Source organism: Peromyscus eremicus, chromosome 22 (assembly GCF_949786415.1).
Source record: "Peromyscus eremicus chromosome 22, PerEre_H2_v1, whole genome shotgun sequence".
Lineage (NCBI taxonomy): Eukaryota > Metazoa > Chordata > Mammalia > Rodentia > Cricetidae > Peromyscus > Peromyscus eremicus.
Window position 1 is genome coordinate 10,026,766 of NC_081437.1, and position 14,141 is coordinate 10,040,906.

Here is a 14,141-nt window from a genome sequence, read left to right on the forward strand (position 1 = left end):
TTGTTTTCTTTGATTAACAACTGAAATTCGAAATGAAAACATACTTCTCTTAAGTCTTAGAGAAGCTTGTCAAGACTATACATAAGGAGGGAGGCTGAATGTGACGTTGTAGATAATAAATCAAGTTTGAAGGTTCAGAAAAATCTCCATTATAGGGTTACCACCATCTCTACTAAGGGTGGTTTCTTTCTTTCTTTTTTTTGAGACAGGGTTTCTCTATGTAGCTTTGGCACCTTTCCTGGAACTCGCTCTGAACGACCAGGCTGGCCTCAAACTCACAGAGATCTGCCTGCCTCTGTCTCCTGAGTGCTGAGATTAAAGGCATGTGCCACCACCGCCCGGCTAAGGGTGGTTTCCAATGGTAGACCATCAGAAAGTACCTGGATTGGACATGTAGCTTGGTATGGAGTGCTCACCTACACTGCACAAGGCCTTAGGCTCCATCCCAAGCACCATAAAAAATCAAAAGGCTGACAGTATATTTATAGGAGGATAGTGAGTTCCTCTAATGAAGGATCCACTGACAAACGGATGAACAAAGTGTGGTACGTGAGTGCGAGTGTGTGAGGGAATATTATTCAGTCCTTGAAAAGAAAGGAAAATTTGACACTTGCTACAACACATCCTGAAGACACTGCGTAAGTACAACAGATAATGTGTGATGTGTGGTTCCTGGAGTCACACAAGTTCATAGAAACAAAGGGTGGCCCCCAGCGAGAGCAAGGGGGAGCGCAAGGGGAGTTAAATATTTTCTGGAGGATGGACAGTTGTGATGTCGTGTGAACGACTTAAGGCCAAAGCACCATCCATTTAAGATTGGTATCCTGGCAATTTCATGAAGCAGACTTAAGGCCAAAGCACCATCCATTTAAGATTGGTATCCTGGCAAATTTCATGAAGCAGACAAGGGAAGTGCCTCCCTGTTCTAAAGACAGACACATGCTGCTCCTGTAACATCAAACACAGCGTCGTTAGCTAACGATGGTACAGAGAAGTGCACAGAGGGGTCTGTTAAACTCACTTCCCCATGCTGAAGCTGGAATTAAAATTCTTTGTCAAATGGTCCACATTTCAAGTCTATGGATTAACTATTCATCTGCTTTTAGACAGGGGCTAGGCTGGTCTCTACTAGTCTCAAGGAATCTTGCCTCAGGCTCCTCAGTAGCTGGGACTATGGGAGGGCACCACCGTGCCAGGCTTGCTCTTTACCCTAAAAAACTAGAGTAACAAAGCCTTGAACTCTTTGCAAATATACTGTCTAGATGTTACCATACTAACAGGTATAATTTTTTTTTCTGTTATCTCAGCAAATGGCTTCTAGTTCCAGTAGCAAGAGAAACGTCTAACCTAATAATCAGCGAGCCAGAGATATTTCTAAACTAATTGTCTGTGAGCCAGAGATAGAAGATGGAGTTCAGGTAAACTTTCGTCTCCAGACTGATTGGCCTAATGACTCTTAAAATGGTTGTGTGTGTGTGTGTGTGTGTGTGTGTGTGTGTGTATGTGTGTGTGGGAGGAGGAGGGGTGGGTGGGAGATGAGTAGAGGGGAAAGAAGAGGAAGGACCTTTTCCCCTTTCTCCAGAATTCCTCATTGGTTTCTTTATGTTGCTGGGAATTTCTTCATTTTTTTAAATAAAACCAAAATATGCTGTATCAGGGGTAAATCTGACCAGCCAAGTTCACAGACGTTTTTATTGTGTGTCCTTCTTCCCATTCTTTCTTACTTTTGCTAAAAACAACTTGGCACCAAAGAATGGCCACTTCCTGGCTACTGTTAAATAGATGCGCACGCAGTCGGCCGCACTGTGTCCCCGGAGGGCCATCCATCTGGTGGAGAGTCGCTGGTAAAGCTGCCTAAAAAGAAGTGGGGGGGGGGACACAAAAACAAGACACAAAAGCAAACCTGTAAGTATCGTGTCATCCTCGTAGACAAAGTCCCCTTCAGCCCATCCCAAACCCCTTTGATCCCCCTTCACTTTTCTAGAAAATTTTCACCAAATTCTCCCATAACATTCAAGTACACAATGAACCTACCAGGTAAATCTTTATCATCTACATGACTAACATTAAACCTGAGTGTAAGTCAGTTTGGCAAGTAATTTCTCCTGAGAGTATTTTCACTTTTCAACGTTCAGTGGTGCCCAAATCGTACAATTTGGAGGAACACTGAGTTCATTTCTTCTCAGATTGAACCCAGGGGCAGCCACTTGTACTACATAGTCAAAAGCTTCTTTATGATCAGGATTAACCCAGGATTAAGAGCAAATGAAATAGTGGTCTAAATTATTTTTAAAAGTTGTTTCAAAACAGGACGTGATGGAATACACCTGTAATTTCAGCATTTTTGAGAGAGAGGCAGGAGGATCAGGAGTTTAAGATCATCTTCAGCTACATACCAAGTCTGAGGTTAGCCTGGGCTACAAGAGACTGCCTCTAAAAAAACACAGAAGCTTATTTATGTCATCATACAATTAATATATACTTTAAGCATCATGTAGGTGACAAATAGATTCTAAAGTTTTTAAAGACATCCTAAGCCAGGCAGTGGTGGCACACACCTTTAATCCCAGCACTTGGGAGGCAGAGCCAGGCAGATCTTTGTGAGTCCAAGGCCAGCCTGGTCTACAGAGCGAGATCCAGGACAGGCAAAAAAGCTACACAGAGAAACCCTGTCTTGAAAACAAACAAACAAGCAAGCAAGCAAACAAACAAAACAAAAAACAAAAAAAAATGCACCCTAAAATATGTAAAACCTCTTGGGGGCACCTTGGAATTAAACATTCTAAAAGAAGATTAAGACAGAAAATTTTATTAAAATCCTAGTATAACTCTCCCCTCCAAAGAGCTGAAAATGCCATCTTACTGTTGGGGAATATTATTTTGAGGTGTGTTACTTTTGTTTATGTTGCATTTTGTTTATTAACTCTGTGAAACTGTAATACTTTGCCTGTTTAAAACACCTGATGGTCTAATAAAGAACTGAACGACCAATAGTGAGTCAGGAAAAAGGATAGGCAGGGCTGGAGGGCAGAGAGAATATATAGAGGGAGAAATCTGGCTGACGAAGATAGAAGAAACAAGAGAGGAAGGAGAAAGACTCCAGGGGCCAGCCACCCAGCTACACAGCCAGCCTCGGAGTAAGAAACAAAGAAAGGTAGGTGTACAGAGTAGGAAAGGAAAAGCCCTGAGGCCAAAGATAGATGGAATAAATTAAGTTAAAAAAAAGCTGGCTAGAAACAAGCCAAGCTAGTGCCGGTCGTTTATAACAAAGAATAAGCCTCCATGTGTGGTTTATCTAGGAGCTGGGTGGCGGGCCCCCAAAAGAGTAAAAACAACCAACAACATCTTACCGTAACTGTTCCTCAGAGCAGCCTTCCCTGTACCTTTTAGGGTAAAATTTCTCTATGACTTGTTTGAGGTTTTGGCTTGCTTTGCACTGGTTATGCCCGGCTGGAGTGGAGAAAGGTCTCTCAAAATCCCCAATCTCCACCTGGTGGGAGAGCCCCAAAAGAGAAGACACAGGCCAGTGAGAACAGCTTTCAGGAAGAAAATCACATTTGCTCTCCCGAAACGTTCTCTATGCACAGCAGACCCAAGTCTGTCACGATTGTGCTGCTGTAGAATTTATAATCGTATGTCTGAATTGTTGTTTTAAACATAATTTTCACTTGAAATCAAACTTAGGGAGAAATTCTGGGACAAACATTTCGGGCCCATTTCTACTCGGAACTCCTGTGGTAAGCTTCTCTTCCTGTTACCATGATAGAAAATTCTGACGGCAGCAACGTAAGAGAGACAGGATTTATTTCGGCTCACAGTAGGTTCCATTTCACAGTCCATCATAGTAGGAAAGCCACAGCAGGCACAGGAAATCCGTAATCAGGGACAGAGAGCAATGGATGCACGCTTGCATTCTTCTGACCGTGGATGGGATGGGACCAGTAATGTGAACTGTGAGCTGAACTTAAGCTGCTCTGAAATACTTCAGAGTATTCTATCGCAGCAACAGAGGAGAAGAAACTAAACACCCCCTTAGTGGTATTTGCTAAAAGAAAAAAAAAATCCTTATTACCAAGTATAATACAGGATAGTTTTTCATTGTAAAGTTCTATTTTAATCACCAGTAAATAAGCTGAAACGACAGTTCAAAATAAAAGGTGAGAAAAAGACTAAGAAATTTGGCAACAGTATTAGCTGGACGTTTTAAGGGTCTCTATTGTATAAAATGGTAGTGAGGGCCACACAGTCTCATTACTGTTCCCCTGGATTTTCGCAACAAACGTTTCTGTTCTCTACAACTCTTCCTATGAGCTGATCACTTTCGGGAATACAGCCCTTCATTCCCTGCTCTCCCCTGATGAAAGAATCCTCAGTTCTTTACGAAAGCCATCTTCAACCTACAACCCACCACTCTCCCGACTCGCCTACCAATCTCTGCACCCAAAACCTCTCTTCAGACTGCAGTGTAAGTCGGGTGCTACAGTACACGCTGTGAGAGAGGCGAAGTCGAGCATGCCCCCACCTTCAAGGAGTTTACCGTCTGGTAGGGGAGACCGAGGCACAAACAAATACTATGATAAACTGTAATGCCTTGTACAGAGTACAAAGGGTGCTCAAGGAGGAAGACGGTATGGGGAACGTTTGGATGATGCCCTACTAAACATATCATTACCCACAGTACCTCCCAACGAGCAGATGGCGGTTCATCAAGCCCCAGTGGTCTTACACAAAGTGCTCAGGCTCCATTTTTTAGGTTCCCCGATTCAGTTTAGGGTGGGTCAAGCAGCCCATAGGCTCTGAGGCTCTGCACTCCAGGCACTCCAGACCTCCTCTTTTCTAATTCATAAGCTCACAGCTGCTGTCTGAACCTTGCCCTTCCAGCCTGTATGTGGAACTTTCTAGGTTCTTTGATTCCATTTCTACTTGTTGGTTGAGCATGGCTTTGCTCTTCAGGTCTCATTCTTCATTGTTTCTGGTTTCTCATAACTCCCACTTTCACAGTCAGGCATCCTCCCTAATGTCCTCACGGAATCTAAAAGCTGCCCACCCAACCACACCAAAACCCTTCCCGCGGGGCGAGTTGTGCATTGTCTCTCTTATCACCAGGGAGAGCTCACACAGTTACCTACAAAACCTACACCAGCCAGTAGCCTCTAAAGTGCTAGACAACAGTTACCAACCATAGCAGACCATTCAAGGCAGCCCGCCCCCTTGGGAGCCTTTGGTGGCTTGTTCAAGGTCAGTATCTCTCTATCTGGGCCCTGACATACCGGATAGCAGAGAATAAACACAGTGATTGGAGACAGTCAACTCAGGTAACCCCCAACGTGCCCACATGTTAGAAATACATATCCCTAAGAGGTGGATTTAGGAGCTGGAGGGATGACTCGGTATTTAAGAGCGTTGGCTGCTATTCCAGAGAACCGGGGTTCGATTCTTAGTACCCACATAGTGGATCACAATCATCTGTAACTCCAGCCCCAGATGATCAGTTACTCTTTTCTGGCCTCTTAGGACACAGCAAGAATGTGGTACACACAGACATAACCTCCAGGCAAAACCTCATACACATAAAATAAAAATAAATAAAATCTCAAAAAAGTGCAGATTTAATTTTTCTTAGAGAAGTTTTTTTTTTCCTTTTTAAACAAAATTAAAAGCAAAAGAAGGTAAATGTTAGTAAAGACAAGAGTGATTTTCATGGGGAATTTATGTCCCAGGAAAGGTGACCCCTAGCATGGCCAATGGCATGGGATCTCTCAGATTGTCTAGAAAGTAAGGGTCTCGCCCCTTCTTGCAGTCTTTACTATTTGTAGAAAAAGAACACCTGCTTTTTCTACAGCACACATGCTCTCATGCTCAGATGATCTTAAAATACTCTAAAAGTAAACTCAATGACTAAGTGTCCATTCTCCCAAGAACATCAGGGAAAACTGCTCATTGGAATGACTGCTAAGCTAGAGGGACAGGGACAGTGGTGGCCCTTGGGGAGGCCAGTCAATGATGCAAAGCAGAGCCACAAGTAATCATGAGCCACCAAAGTCTGCAATGCACACGGATGAAACAGGGCAGAAACTCCCCAGAGAGCCATTTGAGCCACCAGGAAGGATTCAGAAAGGTTCCCAACACCTACAAGAGAAGCTAACGGACAAGAGGAAATTAGCAAGTGACAGACGGAGGAGGAGCCATTCCAGACACCTGGGACAAATCACTAAGATTAGTAAATTCTAGAAAGGAAGCTGGTGCCACACCCAAGTGAGGGACTTTGCACAGGGAGACCCACGCTCCAGGTAGGGAGAGTGAAGGATGTTGAAGCTACCCAGGAAGCAGCCAGAGGCAGATCATGAATGACCCTGGATGTGAATGAAGAGATGACCTTTGTTTTTTGCTTTCTCCCTCTTGGGTACCAATGCTGTGTCAACAACTCTCCGTGGGCAAGTGGCACTGTGCCAGCTTCCAGTCTCAGATCTAAGGAAAATGGCAAATTCTCCTCCATGTCTCTTTTGGAATTTGAGTTTTGCCACTCACCCACCATCCTGGTTGGAGGCTCAAATAGTTCCACGAAGAGAATACATGTAGCTATACGGTGGACGGTCCTTGTAGAAGTCTCAACTGTGAGCCATCATTGCATGCAGACATGTAAGGAGCCTCCCAATGATACCAGCCCTCACCCATGGCATCACAACTCTCCCTCAGGCTAAGCTAACTGAAGCCACGGGAAACAGAGACTAAATGCCTTTTGCATATCTGCTCAAATTATGTTTGGAATTTTTAAGTGTCGTTACTGTATGCTTTTCCATTTTGTTTGTTTGTACAACAGGGTCTCAGTAGGTCTCACAGGTTGTCCTGGAACTTGCTATGTAGCCCAGGCTGGCCTTGAACCTGTGATCTTTCTGCCTTTGCCTCTCAAGTGCTAGGGTTATAAATTACAGGAGTTCATCAGCACACTCAACTTAAAATCATTTGCTAGGCAGCAATGGATACCTGGGAAAATCCCTCCCGCAGCTGTGTGAAGGATAACTTTGTGGGGGGACCACATCAGAGAGAGGCCTACGGTCAGAAGGTGGTTGGGGAGCAAAGGATGTGAGGCAGGTCTGAATCACAGGAATGGAAGTCAACACAGAGAGTGGCGAGTAGAGGACCAAGTATGAGTTTAAAGTGATAAGATGAGGCAGTGTGGGGCATTTACCCACCACCCCCAAGTTCCCCAGAGTTTTCTTGAGTGCGAGCAGCAGGAAATATTAGATAGAAGGATTTATTGCAGAGATAAACAGAAAATAAAGGATAGCCTCGAGAGGGCCTGGAACCTATTCCAATGGGCCCTGACTGTCTCTGCCCCAGGGTTTTTATAGAGACGCCAAGGGGTGGAGCAAAAGACCTCCTCCCCCAGCACAGCCAAGTGCAGACCATCCCAGACACCTGCACTCAGGCCCGTGGTCTAATCATCCTCTATGAGGACCTGCTGGGTAAAGCCACGAGGAACCCGAGAAGGGCTCCCACAAGGCAGCCAGTGGGAAAGGGGGAGAGAATGGGAAAAGGCCGCGGGGATTGCCAGAGTGGGAGCTCGGGTGGAGGACTAAGAGGGACAAGTGTCGTGATGAAGATGCACAATGTGGAGAAAGGGGAAGATAACTAGTGGGCTGGATTTAAGGAGCCCTTTAAACAGGCATGAACTGAAGTAAAACACTTGGGAATCATCAGTGTGGGTGCTGGATGAGATAAAGATGAGATGTTCCAGGATGATGTGTAGGGTGAGAATCCATGGACTAGGAACCCAGGGACCCACGTATCTGTGCACATGGCACTTCCCAGGGAAGCTTTTATCTCCCTTCGTGATTGAGATGCAGACTCAATTGTGCATCTTACAAACTGCCCTCCTCCTCTTGAGTATGACAACCTTAATGCTGCCTGGGTGGGACTAATTCCCAGCCTTCTTCATAGGTAGGCAGGATGGTGTGTTTAAGGTCTAACTAGGGGATTAAATGAAAAGGTCTATGTTGGGGAGACCGAAAGAGGATATCTAGTGAGACTCAAGGTCAGAGAATCTGAGCTTGCTTTACCCAGCAGGGCTGCATAATAGGATGATTTAATGGCCAGGGGCGTGCTTACCAGGTCTTTGGAAGGGTCTACACTTGGCTGTATGGTGTGCTTTGATCTTGCAAGGGGGAGGATTTTTGCCTCTTCCCTTGGCATATTATAAAAAATCCTTTTGAATAAAACTCTGGGCTGCTGGGTATTGACCCAGGGCCCTCCCAAAGCTATCCTGTGTCTCTGTCTTTCTTATCGTCTCTTTCTATCTTTCTACCTAATATTTCTTCATTCCTCTCTCCTCCACCCAAGAACCCTTCATAAGGTGGGAGCAGGTCGGAGCTGTCTCCCACAGACTCCCATACTATGTAAGTTAGGAGAAGTTTTCCCAAAGCATGCCCTTCTCAGTCCCCCCACCCCACACCCTCCCCAACTCCTTAACATGCTGGGACTCTAATAGACCTCCAGGACCATGAGGATGACACTCATGGGTGGCAGAATCAGTAGAAGGGCCAGGTCTGGATGGCTCTGTAGAGGTGTCAGGATGTAATATTTACCTTGTAAGAATCAAACTTTTTTTTTCATTTTGGGATAGGCTTTTGCTAATGTAGCCCAGGCTGGCCTTCAACACATGGACTTTCCTGCCTCAGTTTCTCAAGTGCTCAGATACAGCTAGCTACATATTCACCACACTCAGAATAAAACATACTTCTGTTTGGTTAAGTCACTATTAATTTGTGTGTGTGTATGTGTTAAAGAAGTCCAACCTTACTTCTAATTGATACAATACGTAAATCAAAGAAGGTGCTCTAGCTTTGACCAAGGCACGGTCCTATTGGATTGCCAGTTGCACATAACTTCTTCAGGATCACCACTCTACACGCAGATTCCATTAAGTGCTGTGCCTCGAGAGCAACACTTTCAAAGGAACTAAGAAATGCATTTCCCTTTACAGAATGTAGTGTCTTATCCTATGTTACCGCAATTGTCAGGGGTCAGAAAATAATAATGTAATGGTAATTTAGCCTACAGTTTTAAGTGTCTTCTTAATCATAATAAAGTGAATTTAAAGACCTGCTGAGGGCATCCTGTCTTGCTGCACTTAACTGAAGAAATTAGCGTCTGCCCTTCTCCTCCTTATGCTACTTTAGACAACACGGAAGTTACCTGAGCTAAGAGCGCCGCCATTTCTAACGCCAGGTCCTTGTTCAGAGGAAAAAGGCCATTTATTATCTGATCATTTGTCTGGTACAGCAAAAGCAGCTTCTCTCTATCAGTCTCTCCACGAGCTTGCACTGAGAAGTACAGTCTGGAAAAAAAGAGAGAGAGGGAAATGTCTCCCAATACTCTTATTTTTTAAATTATAAATCCTACACTTATTGTGTGTGTGTGTGTGTGTGTTCCTGCACGTGTGCCACCATACATGCGTGGAGGTCAGGGGACAATGTGTGGGAGTTCTCTCTTTCTATCATATTAGTTCTGGGGATCAAACTCAGGTCATCGGGCTTTGTGGTAAGTGCCCTTACCCACTAAGACATCTCACTGTCCCCCCCACCTTTCTTCCACAATAGAGACAGAACCAAGCACAAGCTAGGCAAGTGCTCAGCCACTGAGCTATCCTACCCCTCACCAATGCGCTCACAGAGGAAGACAGTGAAGATGAACCACAGGGCTGCTTTTAACAGCCCCGCTGCATGATACAAACAGACCACTGCCACCTAACAAAACATGAAGTGCAAGAACCCTTCTATTTAAATTAAAATTTAAAAATATACTGAAGTACTAAGTCACCGTGGTGGTTTGAAAAAGATTAGGTGGTTTGAAAAGAACCCCCTAGGCTCGTGTATCTGAATGCTTAGTTACCAGAGAGTAGCACTATTTGAAAGGACTAGAAGGATTAGGAGCTGGGGCCTTGTTAGAGGAAGCGTGTCACTGGGGGTGGGCTTTGAGACTTCAAAAGCCCGTGCCAGCGGGCCTAGATGCGCTCTCTCTCTCTCTCTCTCTCTCTCTCTCTCTCTCTCTCTCTCTCTCTCTCTCTCCACTCTTTTCAGATCAAGATGTAGCTCTCAGCTACTTCTCCAGCACAACACTTGCCCACAGCCATGCTCCTCGCCACGATGATAATGGATTAAACCTCTGAAACCACAAGCAAGCCCCTAATGAAATGCTTTCTTTTAAAAGAGTTGCTTTGGTCATGGTGTCTCTTCACAGCTATGGAACAGTGACTAAGACAGTCCGTAAATGAACTGGTAGGTGTTAAGACTCTGAGTGACATTAAATTTATCCCAGTAAGGAATGCAGGATACAGCAAACTCTGCATCCTGAGTAAGTCCAATTTTCAACACAATCTTTTTTCAACATCTTGGGCATGCTAAATAGGAAATGAGGGTTTCAATTTAAAAATTCAACTCCAATTAACATCAAATGTCAGGGGAGGCTTTTCACTAGATGTCAAAAAGAAAAGAGTCGTATATTCAGGTCTGTTTTGATTTTTCTCGGTCACACGCAGATAAGCATCTTCAAGAAGATCAGAAAACAACATACTCTCTTATTCCTTATGGAAACAGGACATGGGCTTTCTATTAGTTTTGAGAAGGGGGGGTCTCTGTGTTGCCGAAGCTGGTCTTTGGGTGGCCTCCAGTGATATCCACACCTCACCCTCCTAGAATGAGTATGCTCCACCACGCCTGGCTTGTGACATGACTTTCGTTTGCTGGAGCTGGTGCTCACCGTGCTGTGGGGCACAGGTATTATGGGTGCGCAAAGCGCTAAGACAATGGGGCAGGTAAGCCACAACCTAACAAGCCTGAATGTTGCCATGACAACACAGTGGTGAGCGAGATGACGCGTGGACATATCCCTTAGTTACAGCATCTCTCTCTCTCCCTCTCTGAACATTGGGGAAGGAGAGGCCAGAGGGCTGTGATCTGGGAAAACATGGCGGGTGTTCTCCATAAAGAGAGCAGTTCTGATCATCTTCCTGCCAAGCCCGGTTGACAACCAGAGATGTTTCTAGAAGTCAACCACAGCTCCATTACCATCCATGATTATACAAAGACAAAAATGCAGGATTGTTAAGCAGACCAGAAGATGTAGTCGGACAACAGACATAGACAGTACATGCAAAACGCAATCAGGAAAGTCATAGTTATGTCATGGTTATGACATGAAGAGAAAGAGGTCGAAGATGGAATTTTCACAAAGGGCCCATTTCCTCACTTGAAGTAAGGAACTATATGGTTCATTCCTGAGACCCACCAGGAGATGGGCAAGTGTTATCATTTGTTCTTAATACAATGGGAATGGTGATATCCCTTACAGGGAGCAAGGGACCAATGCATTTTCCAGCACACCTACAAGGTTCAGGAAAGAAAGGTGAAATCCTTTAACAAAGCAGGGACTACAATCTCACGCATGCACAGCCCTGGAATGCAGTATGTAGGAGGGCACGCTCAGACTCCTAGGAGCTAGACAACGCTCTGGAGAACAAGGAAAGCGTGGCGAAGATGACCAAGGTAAGAGGCTCCAAGCCAAAGCAGGAAGCCCAGGCAGGCACGGTGATGCACGCCTGTGATCCTCGTACTCAGCAAACATGTGAGTTCAAGGCCCAGCCTAGGCTACACATGGAGAGCCTACTTGAAGAAAAAAGTCTTGATTGTGGACTCTTTAAAATGTGAGGATCTCTAGAAGAAATAGGAGAAGCTAGATGACCTCTCAAGACCCTTTTCGACTTAGGAGTCCATGGATGTAGGTGCTCTTATAGCCGGCTAACTGTGGAGAGGGGAATGTTAAACTACGTTCTAGAAAACAGCAACCACAAAGTGTTACCGAAAATAATCATGGATTTCAAGGAGAGGGAGGCAGAGTGTTCCCTGCACGAAGGACCTCGCCAGTTTGCTTTGTTAGAAACCACACCTTGACTTCTGCAATCTCAAACATGCAGCAAGAAATCAAATAAAAAGAGAACCTTTCCGTACTAAGTCGGAATTCAAATACCAGTTTCCAAGGGATTGTGTCTGAGAGCATGTTCAAAGCCGGTTAATTAGACCTTTGATCCCCGAGTCAAAATAATTAAAATTCCATAACTTGCTAAATATAAACTTCAGATTCCATGATGAAGGAAAATTGGTATTTTAGGCATTACAAAGTTGGCAAGTTGGCAGAGGAAGAATCAGATCCCTGGCGGCATGACAGGTCACAACCAGCTCCCCTCCTGATTGTGTCACGGGGAGTTAGGGCTCATTGTCCAAGCTATTTATAAACGTATGCAAAGTACGGCCATATTTAGAAGCAATGTCCTTTCTCATAGTGTGGCTCTCCAGGATTTTTGGACTCTGTAAACACTAACCCTCTTGTTTGAGTTGCTTGTTGTTGTTGTTGTTGTTTAAACAAGGTAGTTTCATCATGCTACCCCACCCCCACCCCCAGTCTTTTCTAGTCTTTAAGGCCTTAAAAGCATTATTCTTATCTGTAGGTCTTTCAAGCCATCTTTGCCCATTTCACTCAAATTTAATTTTGGTTCCAGCCATAGCCACTGTAACCAGAATTGGTCTGTTGCTAATAAACCATAAGTTACTAATTATTAAGAACTGTCTTAGACATAGCAGTCTTTCTATTTTGTTCCGATGAAATCAAACTGAATTTTGACATAACCACAAAGTGACCAACAGATAGGGACAGCCAAATGAGAACCTTCAGATCGATACTTCTGGGACTTTAGGGGCATATGAATTACCCAGAATGCTGCTAAGACAGACTTCCAGAGGCTCTAGCAGTCATCTAGCCTGGGGTGACTAGCCAGTCACCAAACAGCCAGAGATGAAGGTTATCGTCAACAGAAACATCAGCAGAACTACTGTGATGTGACTTAAATACCCCCGAAAGTCTCAACTCAGCACAGTAAATTCACTGGGGTACCATTCCTACTCTCAGGAATTTATCAGCCTGTGCTGCGTGGTGGTGGTGGTGGTGGGGTGTGCTGGACAGATGATGTCTGAGAATCCACTCAAGGGCGGAATCATCTTACACCCTCAAAGTAGAGTCAATAGCTACTTGCAAAATGAAGTCTCCTAGGACAAGGGGCAGCCTGGGAAACCACTGTCTTACACAATATAGTGGTGGCTAATCTTGGTTGTCAACGCACTCAGAAGAGAAAACCTCAGTGGACGGGGATTGCTTCCACCAGATGGGTCTGTGAGCATGGCTGTGAGGCATTGTTCTGGATTGGTAATTGATGGGGGAGGGCTCAGCCCATTGTGAATGGTGTCAACTCTGGACAGCTGGGCCTGGGCCCTGTAAAAGATGACTGACCAAAAAGCCTGGGACGGGCCAGTAAACAGCTTCAAGCTCTTGCATTGAGTTCCTGCCATGGCTCTCCTTGATGATGGACTATAATATATAGGATAAAAAACCTCCTTTTCCCCCCATTTGTTTTCAATTGTGGTATTTATCAGAGCAATAGAAAGCAAACTAGAGCCGGGCGGTGGTGGTGCACGCCTTTAATCCCAGCACTCGGGAGGCAGAGGCAGGCCGATCTCTGTGAGTTCGAGGCCAGCCTGGTCTACAGAGTGAGATCCAGGAAAGGCTCCAAAGCTACACAGAGAAACCCTGTCTCAAAAAACAAAAACAAAACAAACTAGAACACCAATACTTCATGGTCACCTTGCTGTTCACAAGAGGAGCAAATCCTCATGTTCACAAGCTCCTGAATTAAAGAGGCTCCAAGAGATAGGACAACTAGCATTGGTTCATATGAAAGGGGTCTCTTCAAATAGAAGGTGGCCAGCCCTTGGTGGCTGAGTGTGTAAGGCACATCAAGCAGAAGGTGGCCAGCCCTTGGCTGAGGGTGTAAAGCACAGCCTAAAATATGATTCTTCACCTTAATTCAACCATTTTCTTATTGATGAAGATGTAAGCCCTCCCGTTATTTTTCACTATCCAAAAATATGGAGAGATACTGGGCCCCCCAGGATATTCTGTCCACTTATTTCTGTATTTCTGTAGGGTAAATTATTAGAAAAAGAAATACTGAATTAGATGAAAGGCTGTTCTTTTTATATTATACCCTGCCTTCACTTCAATGTTAAGTCTCTAAAGCTCTTCCAAAAGCAATT

At 44.7% G+C, this 14,141-nt stretch overlaps 1 protein-coding gene across 5 annotated transcripts in view; it reads right to left on the minus strand.

Moving 5' to 3' along the window:
* The window catches only part of Plekhh2 (pleckstrin homology, MyTH4 and FERM domain containing H2), a 103,862-nt gene that overhangs the window by 5,020 nt on the left and 84,701 nt on the right, over window positions 1-14,141 (minus strand). For all 5 annotated transcript variants that reach the window (XM_059248579.1, XM_059248581.1, XM_059248583.1 and 2 more), the window contains 3 exons: window positions 9,196-9,337; window positions 3,351-3,490; window positions 1,725-1,854 (listed from right to left, as the gene is read on the minus strand). In XM_059248579.1, the coding sequence (XP_059104562.1) occupies window positions 1,725-1,854; window positions 3,351-3,490; window positions 9,196-9,337 (412 nt within the window). The remainder of the gene's footprint in view (window positions 1-1,724; window positions 1,855-3,350; window positions 3,491-9,195; window positions 9,338-14,141) is intronic.